General features: G+C 55.7%; 3 protein-coding genes across 5 annotated transcripts in view; 2 read left to right on the top strand and 1 right to left on the bottom strand.

Annotated features, from left to right (window-relative positions):
* LOC105472001 (purinergic receptor P2X 5) overlaps positions 1–9,105 on the top strand; it is a 28,984-nt gene extending 19,879 nt beyond the window's left edge. For both annotated transcript variants that reach the window (XM_071082159.1, XM_071082160.1), the window contains exons 11-12: positions 944–1,026; positions 4,555–9,105. In XM_071082159.1, the coding sequence (XP_070938260.1) occupies positions 944–1,026; positions 4,555–4,615 (144 nt within the window). In that variant the 3' untranslated portion in view covers positions 4,616–9,105. The remainder of the gene's footprint in view (positions 1–943; positions 1,027–4,554) is intronic.
* Positions 9,106–13,251: 4,146 nt separating this feature from the next.
* Positions 13,252–14,169, bottom strand: LOC105472027 (ER membrane protein complex subunit 6). 2 transcript variants are annotated; one of them, XM_011724963.2, is made up of 2 exons: positions 14,021–14,169; positions 13,252–13,822 (listed from the first exon to the last, which is right to left on the bottom strand). In XM_011724963.2, the coding sequence occupies exon 2, from the start codon at positions 13,771–13,773 to the stop codon at positions 13,441–13,443; it is 333 nt and encodes a 110-aa protein (XP_011723265.1). In that variant the 5' UTR covers positions 13,774–13,822; positions 14,021–14,169; the 3' UTR covers positions 13,252–13,440. The 2 variants fall into 2 exon arrangements, with proteins under 2 accessions (XP_011723265.1, XP_070938264.1); XM_071082163.1 differs by having other exon boundaries at positions 13,933–14,056.
* A 114-nt stretch (positions 14,170–14,283) lies between these two features.
* Positions 14,284–19,393, top strand: LOC105471968 (Tax1 binding protein 3). The gene is made up of 4 exons (XM_011724876.2): positions 14,284–14,432; positions 17,511–17,630; positions 18,024–18,101; positions 18,402–19,393. Exons 1-4 carry the CDS (start codon positions 14,394–14,396, stop codon positions 18,537–18,539), a joined length of 375 nt encoding a protein of 124 aa, XP_011723178.1. The 5' UTR covers positions 14,284–14,393; the 3' UTR covers positions 18,540–19,393.
* The last annotated feature ends 813 nt before the right edge of the window (positions 19,394–20,206 follow it).

The raw sequence follows: 20,206 nt of genomic DNA, 5'->3' as shown, positions 1-20,206 counted from the left end.
GCCTCCCAAGTAGTTGGGATTACAGGCACCCGCCACCACGCCCAGCTAATTTTTGTATTTTTAGTCGAGACGGGGTTTCACCATGTTGGCCAGGCTGGTCTCAAACTCCTGGCCTCAGGTGATGCGCCTGCCTTGGCTTCCCAAAGTGCTGGGATTACAGGCGTGACCCACTACACCTGGTACCCGTCATCTTTCTTTGACCAGCACCGTAGTGTCCTTGCTGGTTAGAACCCTTCCAGCCCATCTCACACTACCACAGGGATCTTTCTAAATGCCAAAATTCGGGCTGTGGTGCCTCCGCCTCACCTAAAGGATGAGGATCAATGCCTCGGAAACATTCTAAGAAACCTAGCAGGCTGGTCCCCATCCACCTCTCCAGACGTGCCTCTCCCTCTTCTCCACAGGCCCCTCCAGACGTGCCTCTCCCTCTTCCCGCACAGGCCCCGTGGCATTTGTTCCTCCCCCCTCGAATGTCCTTCCGCCTCTGCGTCTTGTATTAGTTCTTAAGGGCTGAATAGGGACCCTCCCCAGGCTGAGTCAAGTCCCGTCTGGGTCGTCATCGACACACCTGTCTCCAGCACCAGAGGGAGAGTCCCCAGGAAGCCTCTCTTGCCCAGATCCTCCCTGTACCTCGGTGCAGGCCCTGGCATCTGCTGGGTGCCCAGCAAACGTGTTGAAGGAACGATTGGACGGGGTCCGGGTGGTGCGGGGTCGGGGAGCGCCTGGCCTGTGGGATCCGGGGAAGCTCCAGTCCAGCTCCACCACGGACCGGCTCTGAGGTCTCGGACAAGGGTGCCCCTTCCTGACCCCAGTTTCCTCATCTGTTAAATGGGGACAGTGAGGCCTCCCTTAGGGGCTGTTGCAGGATCGAACAACAAGGTGCTCCAAATGAGCAGTGCTCTCGGAGGTCTAGGACTCTGAATCAGACACCCCTCTTTTGCAGGGAGCTTTCTTCTGCGACCTGGTACTCATCTACCTCATCAAAAAGAGAGAGTTTTACCGCGACAGGAAATACGAGGAAGTAAGGTCAGTTCTGCTTTCAGGCCGCGGTCCAAGTGCAGCCCTGTGGAGCGCCCCCCGGCTTTGCGCCTTTACCCTCATGTGAATATTGACGGCCGGGGTGGGAGGCAGGGGCTGGAGGGCCCGGGGAGGAGCAGTGTTCTGAGTACATGCTCTACAGAACCGGATTCGGCCTCGGCAGCAGTGGGAGGAGAGGGCGCTGTGGGCCACGGGGTGGGAGACGGAGTTCACAGGCTCCACCTGACTCCGGACAAGTCCCAGGCCTCCTTGGGCCTTGGTTTCTCTATCTGGGAGATGAGAGAGCTGGTTTACGAATCAAATGGGTGTCTGCAGCACTTTTGTTTTGGGATTCTTGGACTTGGTGATCCTGGTGGGCCGGGGCTGAGGGAAGCTGGAGTAGTAAAGGAAAGGAAAGCGTATTTTTTTTTTTTTTTTTTTTTTTGAGACCAAGTTTCACTCAGTCGCCCAGGCTGGAATGCAATGGCACCATCTCGGCTCACTGCAACAGCCGCCTCCCGGGTTCAAGCGATTCTCCTGCCTCCGCCTCCTGAGTAGCTGGGATTAGAAACACGCACCACCACGCCAGGCTAATTTTGTATTTTTAGTAGAGACGGGGTTTCACCATGTTGGCCAGGCTGGTCTCGAATCCTAACTTCAGATGATCCACCTGCCTCGGCCTCCCAAAGTACTGGGATTACAGGCATGAGCCACTGCGCCCGGCTGGAAAGCAGATATTTTCTTCTGTGCAGAGGCTGTTTCCGGAGTTTCCTGGGCCCTGGGTTTGGTGGGGTGTGTGTGTTCAGAGTGGCAGAGCACAGCATGGGTGGGGAACACTGATGACTGTGGGGGGAAGGGAAGGGGAAGGGGCTGTGGCTTCGGCCTTTGAGGAAGGCTTTCTGGAGAAGCGGGGATCAGAATGGGAGTTGGGGCAGACACCTTAGTGCTCCCTCAGCGCCCCCACAGCCTGGGACAGTGGGTGTCAGGTCTGCCTGTGTCATTCACCTTGCTGCACTCCAGCTGTGGCCTGAACCCCAGCCCTGGGTTATAGGGTGTGCCCTGACCCAGGCCACAGGCTGAACCCCAACCACAGTCCTGACTGTGCTGCTGGGGGAAGCAGGGTACAGGAGGCAGGGTGGAGAACGCGGGGTGGAGGACGCAGGGTGGAGGAAGCGGAGTGGAGGACGCGGGGTGGCGGACGCGGGGTGGCGGACGCAGGGTGGAGGACGCAGGGTGGAGGAAGCGGGGTGGAGGAAGCGGAGTGGAGGACGCGGGGTGGAGGACGCAGGGTGGAGGACGCAGGGAGGAGGACACAGGGAGGAGGATGAGGGGTGGAAGAAGCAGGGTGGAGGAAGCGGAGTGGAGGACGCAGGGTGGAGGAAGCGGGGTGGAGGACGCAGGGTGGAGGAAGCGGGGTGGAGGACGCAGGGTGGAGGAAGCGGGGTGGAGGACGCAGGGTGGAGGACGCGGGGTGGAGGAAGCGGGGTGGAGGAAGCAGAGTGGAGGACGCGGGGTGGAGGAAGCAGAGTGGAGGACGCAGGGTGGAGGAAGCGGGGTGGAGGACGCAGGGTGGAGGATGCAGGGTGACAGCCTGCAGGGTGGAGGAAGCAGGGTGGAGGAGGCAGGGTGGAGGAGGCAGGATAGAGGAAGCCGGGTGGAGGAAGCAGGGTGGAGGACGCAGGGTGGAGGACGCAGGGTGGAGGACGCAGGGTGGAGGACGCAGGGAGGAGGACGAGGGGTGGAAGAAGTGGGGTGGAAGAAGTGGGGTGGAGGACGCAGGGTGGAGGACGCAGGGAGGAGGACGAGGGGTGGAAGAAGTGGGGTGGAGGAAGCGGAGTGGAGGACACAGGGTGGAGGAAGCCGGGTGGAGGATGCAGGGTGGTGGAAACAAGGGGGAGGAAGCAGGGTGGAGGACGCAGGGTGAGGCTGTGGGAGAGGCTGCTGGTGCTTTAGCCCCCAAGGTCCCCCTTAGCTCCCGAGTCCCTGGCCGGCCAGGGGTGTGGGCTGTGCCATGCTAGCACTCAGATGATAACAGTGCCCTGTTACACAGCACTCCTTCTCTGCCCAGAACCCCTCTGTACTCTCTGTATTTGTTAAGTCATTTAAGCAACTAAATGAGGTAGACACCGATCTTCCCCATTTTACAAATGAGGAAACTGAGGCACAGAAAGTCTCAGTAATTTGCTCAAGTCACACAGCTGGTGAATGGCAGCGCTGGGATTTGAATCCCAGCAGTGTCTGTCGGATGCGGTTTTCCTGAGTTACTCTGTCTTCGCCAAACGTCTCTGTGCTCAGATGACCCCCCAGCCCCTCTTCGGTGTGCGATTCTGGGGCTGCCCCGGCCTCGGGAGGGTGCTGGCCGTGCTGCCAGGGGGGTCCTTGGGCCACGCTTCCTGGGGATGCTGGCTTCTCTGCAGACGAGGCTCAGCCTGCGTGGGGAGGGCGTCTGGCTGGGTGGGGGGCCTGTCTCGGGCCTCCTCTGCGTCTGCCTTGCAGAGTGCCTGTGCAGTGAGCAGGTGCTTGGCCCTTTCTGTACCTTGTTTTCCTTTTTTTCCCCTACCATTGGGGGCTGGACACCTCCTGCTCAGTCAGACTGGGGTTCTGTGACTCTTGTAAACCACACCCCAGGTACTCACTGACCTGGGTGGCCTTTCCCCTGGCCCAGCTTTCGTTCCTTGCTGGTTCAGGAATTGGCAGCGTTCAGCTGGGAGCTGGGCCCGGGCAGGGAAGGAGCAAGAAATAGACTGGGCTGGGCCGCGTGCGGTGGCTCAAGCCTGTAATCCCAGCACTTTGGGAGGCCGAGACGGGCGGATCACGAGGTCAGGAGATCGAGACCATCCTGGCTAACACGGTGAAACCCCGTCTCTACTAAAAAAATACAAAAATCTAGCCGGGCGAGGTGGTGGCGCCTGTAGTCCCAGGTACTCGGGAGGCTGAGGCAGGAGAATGGCGTGAACCCGGGAGGCAGAGCTTGCAGTGAGCTGAGATCCCAGCCTGGGTGACAGAGCGCGACTCCGTCTCAAAAAAAAAAAAAAAAAAAAAGAGAAATAGACGGGGCTGGAGAAGAGTGAGGAGAGAGAGAGGCAGGGGCTGCAGTGGGGCAAGGAGGCTGGAGGTTAGGGGTCCGTGTGGGGCAGGCCCAGAGCCTGGCAGCCCCTCCTGTGCTCCCTGAGTTGACTCTTACTTTCTGGGCGCTCACCTGAGCTCCTATTCTGAGCAAGCGGGAAGCCCGACTGCCTGGCTTGTCTTGGCTGAGCCTCGCTGCGGCTGTGGGAGGCTCCGGACTCACAGGCCCACGCTCCAGCTGCCACTGCAATTGCTGCTGCTCCTTGCGGGGGCAACTCCAGAGGCTTCTGCCTGAGCATCTATGCATGCTGGGCTTCCACAGGAACCCTGGCGGACTGCGCTGTCTCTGAATGCTCTGCCTGCCTGCGGTGCTGCCCGGAGCGGAGCGGTGCTGCCTCTGGTGAGGCTGGCCTACCCACCGGCTCCCGACAGTCCTCTCTGCCCTGTGTGCCCCCTCCTGCCCACACACAGGTCTGGCCATTTGCAGAATGCACAGGCGAATTTGGAGCAGCTGCAGACAATGGAGACGTAGCCAGGGCTGTTGGCTACCAGCAGCGTCGCTGAAGACGTTGGGGCCGGAACCACCGGCAGCTCTGAACTGGGAAGAGGAGTCTGTGCCTGCATGAGAGAGGGGCCTCCAGGCGCAGCCATCTCTCCTGCACTTTGGGATCTTGCTGCAAGCTTTTCGTTGAGTGAGGAGGAGAGCCGTCCGATGGTCAGAGGGGCTCAGACCTAGAAGAGGAGTCCCTGGAGTCCAGGGAAAGGGGCAGGCCAGGGCCCTGAGTGGAAGTGGAATGTTTGGATTGTCCCTGAACCTGGCTGCACCTTCACTCATTCATACGTGCGGTAAACACGACTTGACGCATGCTGTGTGCTGGGCCCGCCCAAGAGGTGCTTAAACGAGACACTGACCTGCCCTCAGGGAGAGGGGCACGCGTGTAATTCCTCCAAAGCCAACAGAGACGTCACAGCCAGGCTCAACCACTGCAGCTGGCCCTCCACTAGCCTCTAGCAGAGTTTCAGAAATCCCTGCCGGGAACGGTGGTCGCTCGGAGAAAGCTCTTGGACAACACCCAAGAGGACATTTGGGCTTTGCCCCAAGGATAAAATTTAAAGGTGGCCATGGAGGCAACCAGGAAAGGACTGGAGCAGTCAGGAGGCAGCTGGCTCTTAGGGGGAGAAGCCAGCTCCGGGGCAGTCTAGGTAAGATGGGGAAGGGGAGGCAGGGAGGCCTCTGCTCCACCTGACTCCGCCAGCCTTGGGAAGCTCGGGGAATACGGACTTGCCCAGATGGGAGAGGCAGTTGCCTTGGCCCTGACGAGCTCCTGCCGTCTCCCCAGCCCTCCTCGGAGGCTGGGCCTGAACTACTAACGAGATCAAGGATGGCGCCACTCAGCAGGTGTAAACGGGCTGAGTTAGGGAGGCCCTCATTCCCCTCCCGCCGTCCCCACCTGTCCCGTGCCACACCCACCTGCTGCTCTCTCCCTCCATCACTGTAGAGCCTTGCTTTTTATTTATTTATTTGAGAGAGAGTCTCGCTCTCTCGCCCAGGCTGGAGTGCAGTGTTGTGATCTCGGCTCACTGCGACCAATGCCTCCCAGGTTCAATCAATTCTCCTGTTTCAGCCTCCCAAGTAGCTGGGATTACAGGTGCCCACCACCACGCCCGGCTAATTTTTGTAGTGTTAGTAGAGATGGGGTTTCACCATGTTGGCCAGGCTGGTCTCAAACTCCTAACCTCAGGTGATCCGCCAGACTTGGCCTCCCAAAGTGCTGGGATTACATGCGTGAGCCACTGCGCCCGGCCAAGCCTTACTATTTAAAGTGGGGTCCAGGGACTGGAGCCTGCTAGAAATGCAGGTCCCAGCACCCCCCGCACCCAAATCGGAATCTGCGTTTCAACAAGATTCCAAGGTGATTTGTGTGCACAGTGACATTTGAGAAGCCCTGGTTCTCAGGGAAAAAAGGCCAGCTTTGGTGGATGGAGCCAGTTTCTAGGTCAGACTTACACGCATGCTACCAAGAGACCAAGAGGCTTCCTCCCCCACCCTGAGAGTAGCAGTATGCTCAGCTGATTTAAGTTAAAATATTTTGACTAGGTAACACTTATATGATTCAAAGTTTAAAAGGTGCAAAAGAATAGTCGGTGAGAAGCAACCCTCTGTCCTCCCCGTGCCCCAGAGGCAGCCAGTGTTACTAATGCAAGAGGCTCCATGATTTTGCTGAGAACTCGCTTGGTTTCTTACACATTCACTCAGGTAATGAACTTCTCCTGATGCTGGCGCTTAAGACTGAGTCTCCCCCGTCAAAAACGGACACGAAGTACGTTTCAGTGTTGGGCTTGGGAGCTGACTAGGCCTCTTCTCCTGCCCCGTTGTCTGTGAGTCGTCTCCTTGTAAATCCAAAGTGAGAAACCTGGAGCTCAACCCTCGTCACTGCCCGAGTCTCCCAGCAGAAAAGCCCCCCAGCGCTTTCCTGACTCAACCAGACCCAATGCTGTCTGGGCGGCTACCTGGAAGCACCCTCTTTGGAGGGGTTCTCTCTGCACACAGAAAGCGGGGGTGAGAGCACCCCTCCACTGAGGCTTTGGAGAGAAGGGGCCTGGCAGGTGTCAGTGATGCTGTTCCTGGGACCCAGGGACGTGGTCTCCAGAACAGGAACCCTCCCAGAGCAAGGAACTTCCTCACTTTGGGTTGTCTGGGAAGGGAACCTGCAACAAGCCTGTACTGCTCTCTGATTAGAAAGTAAAGATCCAGGCTGGGCCCGGTGGCTTTGGGAGGCCGAGGCGGGTGGATCACCTGAGGTCAGGAGTTCGAGGCCAGCCTGGCCAACATGGTGAAGCCCCGTCTCTACCAAAAATACAAAAATTAGCTGGGCGTGGTGGCGGGTGCCTGTAATCCCAGCTACTTGGGAGGCTGAGGCAGGAGAATCACTTGAACCTGGGAGGGAGAGGTTGCAGTGAGCTGAGATCACGCCACTGCACTCCAGCCTGGGGTGACAGAGTGAGACTCTTGTCTCAAAAAAAAAAGTGAAGATCCAGGTGATCCACTCAGGTGTGTCACTTCCGCACTGAAGCAAAGCCTTGCACTTTATAACTTGGTGACTTTTAGGTTTGGGAGGAAGCAAAAATGGCAGGGGTCATGGCTGCTGATTTTAAGCAGACTGAAATGGCTGGCAGAAGCCACAGAACCTGAGGATAGTCGTACTATTTGTTTCGTATTGCAATGAAAATGTCTTCCTAGCCGGGTGCCGTGGCTCACGCCTGTAATCCTAGCACTGTGGGAGGTCGAGGCGGGCGGATTGCCTGAATTCAGGAGTTCCAGAACAGCCTGGGCAACATGGTGAAATCCTGTCTCTACTAAAATACAAAAAACTAGCTGGGCGTGACGGCATGCACCTGTACTCTCAGCTACTCGGGAGGCTGAGCAGGAGAATGGCTTGAACCTGGGAGGCGGAGGTTGCAGTGAGCCAAGATCGTGCCACTGCACTCCAGCCTGGGCGACAGAGCAAGACTCCGTCTCCAAAAAAAAAAAAAAAAAAAAAAAAGAAATGTCTTCCTACAGTTAGTCATTCCTTTAGCCAGGAAATGTTTATGGAGTCCCCGTGACGTGTCAGGTGTTGGACCAGACACTGCTGAGACAGGGATGAGCAACACAGACATGATCCCTGCCCTCGAGGGTATCCAGTCTAGTGGGCGTTATCAAATGATCACGCCTGTCATTGCAGGCGGAATGGGGTGTCGGAGAGGTCAATGAGGAGTAGCCAGATAAAGTCTCCCCAAGGAAGTGACCTGTGGGTTGAAATCTGAAAGGTTATAGCAGCCTAATTAGGTGACGGGGAAGCATTCCAGGTGAGGTAAGCGCAGGTGTGAAGAGACGCTTTGACGTGGGAAGGAGCAACGAAGAAGCTGGGTGAAGGCGGCAGACAGGAGCCAGGTTTGGCGAGGCTTTTGTCTAATCAAGTTGACTGTCTTTAGCTGTGAGGGTTGCCCCTTTAGACTTTGCTTCCTTAGAGGACTTACCTCGTTGTTTCTTCAAGGCTGGCCAAGCCTTCCAGTGACCTCCTGACTGCCCATCAGGGCCCCCATGCTCAGAAAAGCCAGAGATCCCATGACAGCTTCCAGACAGTGTCACACTCTTCCAGTTTCCTTGCTTTTTGCGCAGCCCCCAGCTCCCACCGTTTTTCTGCATAATCTTGGTTCAAGAGTGGGAGGCTCATTAATCTGATGGAAACTGGCTTTTAAATGGGGAGAAGTGAAGCAGGAACTGGAGCTCCTTTCAGACTTGGGAAAGCCCTTCTCCCTGGGCACTGGTTGCCTCACTGGGAAGCTGAGAGTGCCAGCCTCTGGAGCTCCTTTCTGTTCTGATATTCCAGGAGCACGTGAATTGCCTCTGCTTATGTTCAGGCCCCATCCTAAACCCAGCCGTCCGGCACCGAGCGATCCCAGGCCTTTGGGAATGCCATGATGCTGCCCAATGGGAAATTTGTACACTGGGTGCTATCCATGTCACATCACGGGGACCAGCCATGAAAGAGCAAAGTGACCTCCACGTCTGATGCTGGGGTCATCAGGACAGACCCATCATGGCTGTCTTTTTGCCCCACCCCCTGCCGTCAGTTCTTCCTGTCTCCGGGGCTGGCTTCCCGCACTAGGGAACGGGTTGTAAGTGGGGAACACGACTTCCTTCCAGAGTCCTTGAGCACCTCAGCTAAGGACCACAGTGCCCCGTAGAGCTCCTAGATTACCTCACTTGGAACGGCATTGCGCATGTCTGGAGAAGGGCTCCATTTGGTTCCGCCCCACTCCCCTCTCCAAGTGCCGCAACTTCCCTCAGAGCATCCTCTCCAGTGGATCCAAGAACTCTCTCTCCTAAAGATACCACCTTCCTGCCAGCTGTTTGCCCTTAGGCCAGTACACAGAATGAGTGGGGGAGATGGCAGACGCTTTCTGGCACCTGCCCAATACATGTGTTCTCCGACACTCTTATTTGGTCATAAAACAATAAACGGTATCAATTTCAAATGTGTCCTGACTTTCTTCCCCTCATGCCTTCATGTTTACCTGTGTATATATATTATATATAAAGTGTGTGTATATATATAATATATATACTATATATATGTAGAATATATATAATATATATATTTTATATATATATTTTTTGAGACGGAGTCTTGCTCTGTAACCCAGGCTGGAGTGCAGTGGCACGATCTCGGCTCACTGCAGCCTCCGCCTCCCAGGCTCAAGCGATTCTTCTGCCTCAGCCTCCTGAGTAGCTGGGATTACAGGTGTGCGCCACCACGCCTGGCTAATTTTTTTTGTATTTTTAATAGAGACGGGGTTTCACCATGTTGGTCAGGCTGGTCTCAAACTCCTGACCTTGTGATCCACCCACCTTGGCCTCCCAAAGTGCTGGGATTACAGGTGAGAGCCACCGTGCCCGGCCCATTTTTCCCTGTATTCTAATTTTTTTTTTTTTTTTTTGAGATGGAGTTCTGCTCTTGTTGCCAAGGCCGGAGTGCAATGGCTCACTGCAACCTCTGCCTCCCGGGTTCAAGCAATTCTCCTGCCTCAGCTTCCTGAGTAGCTGGGATTAGAGGCATGTACAACCACGCCCGGCTAATTTTGCATTTTTAATAGAGACAGGGTCTCTCCATGTTGGTCAGGCTGATCTCGAACTCCCGACCTCAGGTGATCCGCCCACCTCAGCCTCCCAAAGTGTTGGGATTCCAGGCGTGAGCCACCGCGCCCGGCCTTTTACCCGTATTTTGAAGGAAAATGTAGGAAGGCAAGATCAAAAGAGGCAGACACGAGAAATAATTAGTAACCCATATATTATATCCTCATTATCTTGCAAGGAAATTCAAATTATGGAAATGCTTTAAATGAACAACTATTAAAATTATAGACTAGGAAGGCACTGATAAAACTGGTACTTTTCATTCAATTAGTGTAATCTAACAACTTGAAATCATTTGGAATCAAATTTTTATCTTCTGCTGTAGGAACTTACTAAATTTCTCAAGACAATAGAAACGCAGACATTCATTGGAGAATTTTTTATAGTAGTGAACATTTCAAACTTACTGCCCAACAATAGGGAAATGGGTAAGTACATCATCAGCTCACTTATCCCTCTTCCTTCTTCCTCCTCTCCCACCAGGCCGAGGACTCCCTCTGCTTCTCCCTCACACCAGGAATGAACGTTTCCTTCCCACTCAGAGGAGGTTCTGAGAGGACAGAGGTGGGCGAACCACTGAGGATCTTCAGTGGGGGGCAGAGAAAGGGCTCACTGGGATAGGGAGGCAACACTATGGCCTCGGCTTCTCCTTGGCGTCGTGTGCGTGTGGTCCTGAAGCTGAAACGGAATATAACAGGTCTGGGTCCCAGATCCATTTCCATGACTGGCCATGGGCTATGATCTGTCAAAAGGGGTCTTGGATTCAAGCTCTCAGATCCCCTTCCAAACGAAAACAGATTATTAAAAAAAAAAAAAAAAAAATCCAAATGTGATTACATCACTTCAGACTAAAAACTTCCAAAGGCTTCCCCCATTTGCTCTGAGGATCAAGGCCAGGGCAAATGGGAGCTCACTGCAGCCTGAACCTCCTGGGCTCAAGTGATCTTGATCTTCCCATTCCAGCCTCCTACAGGGACATGCCCCCGTACCCATTACTGCCCTCCATGATCTGGTCTGGGTCTACCCTGTGGCCTCTTCTCTCACTCTCTAAATACAGTCACATTCCTTCCTACCCAATGGCCTGGAAACATGCGCTTTCCTGAAGGTAACCCCTTCCCCACACTTTACTTGGCCATGTTATTCAACCTTTGGGTTTCAGATGTAATGTCATTTCCTCAAAGAAGACTTCCTTGACCTCCATCCCCCAACTTGGGCTAGGTTTGCTGTGTCCTCTCTTCACAGTACTTACCATAATTTAAGTATTTGTGAAATTAGGTGATGCTGGTCTCCCCAGTTAACTATAAATCCAATGAGCACCATCATGTTCATTACCATAATTTCTTTTTTTAGACAGGGTCTCGCTGTTGCTCAGGTTGGAGTGTAGTGGCAAATTATGGCTTACTGTGGCCTCAACCTCCTGGGCCCAGGTGATCCTGATCCTCCCACCTCAGCCTCCTGAGTAGCTGGGACTACAGGCACATGCTACCACACCTGGCTAATTACATGTTTTTTTTGTAGAGATGGGACTCTCACTATGTTGCCCAGGCTGGTCTTGATCTCCTGGGCTCAAGCCTTGGCCTCCCAAAGTGCTGGTATCACAGCATGAGCCACTGCACTCAGGCAACTACTATAATTCTATTGCAATATCAAATAAACACACGCGTTTTATTCTTTCTTTTTTTTTTGAGATGGAGTTTCACTCTTGTTGCCCAGGCTGGAGTGCAATGGCGCCATCTCGGCTCACTGCAACCTCTGCCTCCCAGGTTCAAGCAATTCTCCTGCCTTAGCCTCTCTAGTAGCTGGGATTACCGGCATGTGCCACCACGCCTGGCTAATTTTGTACTTTTGGTAGAGACGGGGTTTCTCCATATTGGTCAGGTTGGTCTCGAACTCCCCACCTCAGGTGATCCATCCACCTCAGCCTCCCAAAGCGCTGGGATTACAGGTGCCCGGCCACAAATGCATTTTAAGATAACTCTCTTGACAAGAAAGGATCAGGGATTAACACATGGAGGTGTTTACACCCTAAACCAGCCCAAAATTCAGTTTAAATGTCCAAACAATTTTTTTTTTGAGATGGAATCTTGCTGTCACCCAGACTGAAGTGCAGTGGCACGATCTTGGCTCACTGCAACCTCCACCTTCCGGGCTCAAGTGATTCTCCTGCCTCAGCCTCCCAAGTAGCTGGGATTATAGCTGCCCACCACCATGCCTAATTTTTGCATCTTATTTTTAGTAGGGATGGGGTTTCACCATGTTGGCCAGGCTTGTATCGAACTCCTGACCTTGGGTGATCCGCCCGCCTCAGCCTCCCAAAGTGCTGGGATTATAGGCATGAGCCACTGTGCTGGCCTAAATGTCCAAACAATATTTAATCTTCCCTAGACATATTCTAAAAAATACATCTTGACTGGCCGGGCGCAGTGGCTCACGCCTGTAATCTCAGCACTTCGGGAGGCTGAGGCAGGTGGATCACGAGGTCAGGAGATCGAGACCATCCTGGCTAACCCGGTGAAACCCCGTCTCTACTAAAAATACAAAACATTAGCCGGGCGTGGTGGCGGGTGCCTGTGTATATGTGTGTGTGTGTGTGTGTGTGTGTGTGTATATATATATATAGATAAAATCTTGACTTTTTCTTATGGAAAAGACTGTCACTAAATGAAACGGAACTAAAATGACACCATTTATACCTGGAAGTAGTGGTTAGTGGTTAGTGGGAGGGAACACTGGCCTGGGAAAGGTACACCCAGCCTATCAAGAGCAAATTAAGAGACCTGCGTTTGAATCCTGGCTCTGTCTCTTCCTAGCTGTATCTCCTCTGGCAGAAGTATTTAACCTCTCTGAGTCTCAGGTTCCTTACCAGGGAGCTAACAATAACATCTACCCTGAAAGGTTATTGCTAAAATTAAATGGGAGGATTGGTGTAAAAAGTACAAGTCACAATGCCAGCATATAGGGAACTCTGTTTTTTTTTTTCGTGAGACACGGACGGAGTCGCGCTCCATCACCCAGGCTGGAATGCAGTGGCGCGATCTTGGCTCACTGCAACCTCTGCCTCTAGGGTTCAAACGTTTCTCCTGCCTCGGCCTCTCCAGTACCTGGCATTGCAGGCGCGCGCCACCACACCCGGCTAATATTTGTATTTTTAGTAGACACGGAGTTTCACCATGTTGGCCAGGCTGGTCTTGAACTCCTGACCTCAGGTTATCCGCCCACCTCGGCCTCCCAAAATGCTGGGATTACAGACATCAGCCACCGCAACGGCCCAAGAAGCTCTTAATACATATTAACTGTTACCGCTTCTTAGGATGTTAATAAGAAGTTATTTCCTTATGTAGGCCCTTAGGGTCCGTTTCTGGATGGCCTATGTGTAAACGCAAGGACTTAACACAAGGCTCTGGCCCAGTCCCTGCTCTCCAGGAGTCAAATCTCGGCGATTTTGCATCAGTGGCAGACTAAGCTTTATGGCAGGAAAGAACTATACCAAGTGTCTCACGCTTCATTTAATCTGAAGAATATTACAGGCTCTCCGTCTTCAGATATAAATTATTTATAAGGTTACAGAACAAGCAGCGAATTCAACCACTTAAGGACTAAGGAAGTCTACACGGTGTTAATTGCTGGCCACAGTCCTCCCGATCTGGTTTTTAAAAAAAGTCCCCCGGGCCCCCATTTCAGTAGACGTGCACCATGCCGTAGAGGAACGTCCAGAACAGGACGTAGGTGAAGAGGCCCCCGATGAGGCCTCCTGTAAAGAGGGGTCTCCGTGATTTGAAATATTTGTTCCACCTCCTTCCCGCCTTGAGAATGAGGAGCAGGGAGAGCAGGACGGAGGCGAGCAGGTAGAAGATGAAGCCGTAGAGGCCGGTGAGGCCGAGGATGCCGGCCGTGGCCCCCGACAGCGCTGACACCGAGGTCCGGCAATAATCCAGGACGGCGGCGTTGCCCCGCACGGCCGCCTCGCTGATGAACGGCGGCCCTTCCCGCTTGGCCACTACCGCGGCCATCGCACCCGCCGGGGCTCGGCCTCTCGCTTTCTCGCGGAGCAACGCGGAGCTGCGGAGAAAACCAAGTTACAAGCAGCGCCCGGAGCTCGGTGAGTTGGGTTCACGCCGCCCCCTCCCCCTGGAGCTTCCGAGACCTGGCACCAATCCTGGGCCTCGGACCTTCCAAAAACGCCGAGGAGATTGAGGGTGCGAGTCGGCCGGGAGGTGGTGGCGCGTCTGCGTTCCCCGGCCACGCTGGCCCAGTTACCTGGAACACGGCGCCGGACACAGTACTTAGGATTCCCTCAGACGGGAAGGGGAAGCGATGCCTGCGGCGCCATCTTGCTCTGAAGGCTGCCGGGAGGTCCCGGGCTGCGCACGCGCCCAGGTCCCGCCCCGCCCTCTGCGCCTGCGCCGTGGGCGCCCCGGACAGGCTCCACCCTCTGCCTGCTTTTCTACGCACGCGCCGGGACTTCCGAAAGCGGAGTAGCGCTCCGGCCAGTGATTGGCTGGAGGTTTGTTAACTATTCATGAGGGGGCGGACCGAGCGGGGCGGCCTTTGTTAAGCAGCGAGGGCGCGGCCGCGGGTACTCTGCTGCCGGCTTCCCGGAGCGGCGCTGGGCGACCAGAGTGGGGTCGAGATGTCTTACATCCCGGGCCAGCCGGTCACCGCCGTGGTGGTGAGTGCGCTTGCGCCGGCTCCTCCTAGTCTTGGCCTGACCCCACCTCGCAGAGCGGGAAACGGACACCCCAAGCTGGTTGACAAGAGCATCGAACCCGGGGATCCTGCGAACCGGCGGCAAGGGCTCGGGTTCCCGCTTTGCCGGAGCGGGCCGCAGTTCCCCCAGCCACGAAACAGGGACGGCCGGGACCCGAGAGCCTCCCGAGACCCTGGACGGAGCCCAGACTGCGCGCGCGGGGCGGGGAGGGCCACGGGGAAAGGCCCGGCTGCGGGAGCCTGGGAAAGCGCCCCCTTCCCGGGCCTCCGTGTCCCCAGCCGGGGAGCTGCGGGGGGCGGGCGCCGATCCCGACGTCCATGAGTCGCAGCCTCTGGAATGAGGAAATGCTTCCTCCGCTGCAGCTTGCGCCGCCGCCCGAAGGGAGATCTGGGGGTGGAGCTGTCCCGAGCCTGCCGTGGCAGCCCCTTCCCCCTTCCTGTCCAGCCTTGCTCCTCCGACCCACTCGCCGCCTGGTCCAGGGTGGACGCTTGTATAGCTGCGATGACCGTTGCGTCTTGGAACTTTTCTTGGTTCTCCAGCCCTTAAGGCAGAAAAGTCCAGGCCTCCCTCCTGGCACCTGAGTCCTGAGTAGACCCTCTGGGGGCTAGCCTAGGCCCCTGGCCGCCCTCTGGCTTGTTTTAGGTGCTGGGTGGTATTAGACTAGGCAGAGGGAGGAAGGGAGGCTGGGCTGTTAGACTCAGACGCCGGTGTCACGGTGGGACGGGGCCTGGAGAGCAACCCTATGACAGAGGTGGGGAGTCCCAGAAAGAAGTGCTCAGCCAGAGAAGACCTCAGGATAGACTCAGGTCTCCTGCCTACCTCCCGACAGCATTCAGAGGAGGGACGAGAAGAAATGCCTGCCCGGTGGGCAGTAGGTCAAGTCCCCGCCCTGGAGCCTTAGGGACTGGGTGTGCTATCTCAGATGGGTGTGCTGGAGAAGCTCAGCAATCAGGTGGGTGGAGGCAGAGAAGCCACTGATAAAAGCGACACGTGAGGCTGAGCTTAGAGCACCAGCTCAGGCCTGGGCCAGGAGGAAACATTGCTGGACCAGCTGACAGCTGTCCTAAGCTTCACCCTCCCTGCACCAGCCTGACTTTTTTTTTTTTTTTCTTTGAGACAGTCTTGCTCTGTCGCCCAGGCTGGAGTACAGTGGCGCGATCTGGGCTCACTGCAACCTCCGCCTCCTGGGTTCAAGCGATTCTCCTGCCTCAGCCTCCCAAGTAGCTGGGATTACAGACGTACACGAGCACGTCCACCTAATTTTTGTATGGTTAGTAGAGATGGGGTTTCACCATGTTGGCCAGGCTTGTCTTGAACTCCTGACCTCAGGTGATCCACCTGCCTCAGCCTCCCAAAGTGCTGGGATAACAGGTGTGAGGCACCGCGCCTGGCCCAGCCTGGCTTTTTTAGATCCCTAGCTGCCCCAGAGAGAGGGCACCAAGTTTACTCTTTAGCTAGAAGCGGGGTGGGGGCAGGGGCAGGTGAGGAGCCAGAGCAAGCCACCTTCTGCGTGACCTCACCCAGCAAATCAGTGACAGCCCTGTCTCCCAACCCAAGGGCCTGTAATCTTCTGACTATGCCGGCGAAGCAGGCCTGGAGGAGCTCAGTTTGGGGCATGAAGACCCAGGCGCAGTGGGTCTCATGCTTCCTGCCCCGCTCCCTCATGCCATAACTGGTCCCAGGGCCTTCCCCAAAATTGCAGGTGCATGCCTCCCAATTCTAGTAACACCAGGAACGTGCTTGAACATGGTGTGTATGGTCTGGCCTCTCCCTTGAGTCTTGGATTGGGGATGGGGTTGGGCAGGCTCACTCCCCAGTCCCCACCCTCTCCCATGTAGAATTTTGAGAATGTTAAATCCATTTAGGCCATTCCTCTGAACTCTGGCTCCATCGATCCATCTGCCTTCTGGACACCTGCCCTGCAGCTCCTGGCACTCCAACCCAACCTGTCCCTCCTCCTCCTGGGTCCTCATCTGAGTGATGTGTGTTCAGCCAGGCAAGGTGGCTGGGTGCTCCTCTTGACTCCTCTCCTCCATGAGTGGTCCCTAAGTCTGTAGATCTCCATTTTCAGGTAGCTCCATGTCCCCTAGCCTCTGCATCCTGCTTTTGTGAGATGTCCGTTCCTCTACTGATTACCTGAGTGGTCATTCTAGCAGCGAACCTGGCCATGCCCTGCCCTACTCCATTCCTGAGAACTCCAGTGGGTTCAGGATCAAGGCTACCCATCACCCCCTCAAAGCCTGATGCAAATAATCCCCGCTTTGGGAAACTTCTTTAGGTCTAATCTGGATTGTCATCTTTTGCTTCTTTTCTCTTTCCTGTTAAAACTCGACCTTGGGAGTGATCTGGTCTGGCTCCCAGCATCTGCTTACTGGACAGTGCTTGCCAAGGGCTTTGAAAGGAACTTGGCACAGTTGGGGACCATAACCCCAGAGCATGGTGGGAGCGCCTCAGAACACTCTTGTTTCTGCATAAGAGCAGGGCCCGGGGCTTAGGGAGACACCCCTACTCCCCTTCAGGACAGGATCTGGCCCCAGCCTTACACTTTCAGCCTCATCTCGCCTCCCAGTTCTGTGTCCTGCACTGGACACTCCAGTCTCACGAACACGTATCCACAGCACCTTGAAGCCTGTGCTGTGCTCTGGTCCCCTTGGCCGGGAAGCCCTTCCTCTCCTTTCTATGCAAGTTTGATCTCTGTTTTTCCAGAGCACCTCCTGTGAGATGGGCTTCCCACCCACAAAAGCCATAGCACCTGGACTCTTGGGCCAGCAGGGGCTTTGACCACGTGTTGACCAAGACCAGTGCCTAAGACTAATAGGGGAAGTGGGGACAGGTTGAGGACAGAGGGCTGTGTGGGTGGATCAATGTGGCCAATTTCTGAGTGCCAGCTCCTCAGCCTCCCAGGCTGTGAGCAGCTGGATTCCTGCAGGGGCCTGGGCCCCACCCCCTTGGCATGGCTCTGAGGCTGCTGCTGGGGACGCACACCAGCCTCATTCTCCAACCACCCACTTCCCTCAACTGGCTTTTTTTCTTTGCCAGCAAAGAGTTGAAATTCACAAGCTGCGTCAAGGTGAGAACTTAATCCTGGGTTTTAGCATTGGAGGTGGAATCGACCAGGATCCTTCCCAGAATCCCTTTTCTGAAGACAAGACGGACAAGGTGAGGGGGTTCTGGGGTACTGAGACCGCTCCATGGGGCACAGGGGCCTGAGATGGTGGGTCTCTGTTTCCTGGGCCCCCATGGAAGGAGCAGACCTCATCTCTCAAACCATGTTCTCTAAGCAGGCATTGGAAGTGACCTAGTGAGAATAAGGATGGGTAGGGGTGAGGAAGGGCTGTCCAGATAAAGCCCAGGGGAGCACGGCCGGCGCATGGTGGGGCAGCGACACTCTGTCCCGGCTCTCTCAGAATAGTCCTCACTGACCGTGTGTGCTGGGACAGGCTGAGTGCAGGGACAGAGGGACGGCTGACAATGTGCTATGCTGGCTTCCGCTCTGTGGATAAGGGGCCAGTCCAGGGACCACAGGGCTTGACTTGGGCTACCCCTTTCCAGGGTATTTATGTCACACGGGTGTCCGAAGGAGGCCCTGCTGAAATCGCCGGGCTGCAGATTGGAGACAAGATCATGCAGGTAACACGTGTCCCAAAGGAGGAAAAACAAGGTTTGGGCCAGCAGGTCTGAAGCACGTGGGGTTGGGGACCTGCCGCAGCCTCCCAGCTGGGAGGAACTCACCATAGCCAGTTGGGAGCCTATGCTGGTATTGCCCCAGAGGACGCTGGCTTTCTCTCCTGTGTGTGTCTCAGCCGCAGCGCTTGGCCTGGGATGTTAGGCTGGGGGCTTACTTGAATGACCCGGGCCTCCAAAGCCCTCTGCTTCCAGATCCCAGAGGGCGGGGAGCTGAGGTGGGCCTGTCTTCTCTCCCTGGGCCAGGTGAACGGCTGGGACATGACCATGGTCACACACGACCAGGCCCGGAAGCGGCTCACCAAGCGCTCGGAGGAGGTGGTACGCCTGCTGGTGACACGGCAGTCACTGCAGAAGGCCGTGCAGCAGTCCATGCTGTCCTAGCAGCTGCCACCGTCTGCAACTCCTGCCTGCCTCCCCTCTGTACGGGAACGCCACTGCCACGCTCTGTCCCCACCTGGCTTCTGCTGAGTGCTGGGCCCCAGCTCAGAAGGGCTACAGCTGGTCCCAGAGGCCGGGCCTGGCCTTCCTTCTCTTCTCCCACCCCTGGCCTGGGGCCTCTGGGACCAGCTTTCTCCCCTGGACACCGAGGATTGGAAACAAGGGCCTGGAGCTGAGTGGTAGCCGGTCTGCTGTGACCACAGGCTCAGGTCCAACCTTGCTGCCTGGCCACAGCTGTGGCAGGGCAAGTGGGAACCACCATCTCTTGGGAGCCACCAAAGCTGGGAAATGCCGGAGAGGCCGGGCCTTTCCCGCTTTGCCCTGGCCGCCGGGTTCGGCTCCGCCACCGCCCCGCAGCCCTCGTGTGTCCACCCCGCAGTGCCTCTGCCCATCGGGGGACTGCACACACGTCCTGCCAGGGGCTGTATGAAGGTTTGCCCAGACAGAAGCCAGGTGGGCTCCCCGTTCACTCCCACTCTCCCGAGGGGTGCTGGCCTCCCCAGGGTTTACCTTCTTACAGGATTTAGACGAGGTTCGAGGCTCACATTTCAGGGCAGCTCTCAGGATTGTCATTTTCCTCTTTGCCTGTGGGTTTAACTTTTGTATTTTTTTAATCACGTTTGATACGAAATGTTTTTATCGTACTCTTTGGAGGTGCCCATTCCACTTCTGAATTTAGCTTACTAACTCGCATCTGGAAGCTCAGCAAGTGCACAAGCCTTACTTTGGTGACCGTGGAAACCACTGCCGCCCCTCCCCAACGTGGTGTGCTCAATAAACAGTGCTGGAATTCACAAGGGCTTTGCTGAGGCATGGGCTGGGATGTCTCGGGGGTGGGATACTGGGGCCAGAGCTGTGGTTTTAACGATGGCTCCATCCCCCACTGTTCTGGGACAAAGCTTAACTACTCCCAGGCCCACCTGCCTGGAAAGCCCGGGGCTGGTGGAGCCGTAGCAGCTGCACTGCGCCTCACCGGAACCACATCTGTGGGAGCATCTGGGAGCACTGCGGTGGGACCCTGGGGTGCATGTGCTTTCTTGGGTGTTATTGTGAAGCCCCTACTTGCTCCCACCTTCCTTTTTGCAACCTAGCCTCAGCTCCCACCTGGGAGGGGCCATAGGGACACCCAGAGGTGCCTGCGAGAGACCCCTGCCTATAAGACACTAAGGGCACTCCCTGTATCACAGCGAGGGATGCAACCCCCCATGTTGCTGGGGGCCGTGATCTGGCCAGATGGGGGTGAGCCAGAGAGCACCTGACCACCTGCGTACCAGCTTGGGCAAGGTGTTAGCACTCCTGGACCTACCTAGCACTGCCAAATCAGATTTTAAAGAAAAGTCCATAATTTTTTTTTTTTTTTGAGACAGAGTTTCGTTCTTGTTGCCCAGGCTGGAGTGCAATGGCGCGATCTGGGCTCACTGCAACTTCCGCCTCCCGGGTTCAAGTGATTCTCCTGCCTCAGCCAATCAAGTAGCTGGGATTACAGGCGCCTGCCACCATGCCCAGCTAATTTTTGTATTATTAGTAGAGATGGTGTTTTGCAACGTTGGCCAGGCTGATCTTGAACTCCTGATGTCAGGTGACCTGCCTGCCTTGGCCTCCCAAAGTGC

The sequence above is a fragment of the Macaca nemestrina genome, chromosome 17, assembly GCF_043159975.1.
Source record: "Macaca nemestrina isolate mMacNem1 chromosome 17, mMacNem.hap1, whole genome shotgun sequence".
NCBI lineage: Eukaryota > Metazoa > Chordata > Mammalia > Primates > Cercopithecidae > Macaca > Macaca nemestrina.
This window is presented reverse-complemented; position numbering and strand designations above follow the sequence as displayed.

What these genes read in the sequence shown, in the direction of transcription:
- LOC105472027 (XM_011724963.2), bottom strand. Translation starts at nt 13,773, where the DNA reads ATGGCCGCGGTAGTGGCCAAGCGGGAAGGGCCGCCGTTCATCAGCGAG.
- LOC105471968 (XM_011724876.2), top strand. Translation starts at nt 14,394, where the DNA reads ATGTCTTACATCCCGGGCCAGCCGGTCACCGCCGTGGTG. An exon ending in AGCCGGTCACCGCCGTGGTG is followed by an intron (nt 14,433 to 17,510) that starts GTGAGTGCGCTT and finishes TTTCTTTGCCAG; the next exon opens with CAAAGAGTTGAAATTCACAA. An exon ending in CTGAAGACAAGACGGACAAG is followed by an intron (nt 17,631 to 18,023) that starts GTGAGGGGGTTC and finishes ACCCCTTTCCAG; the next exon opens with GGTATTTATGTCACACGGGT.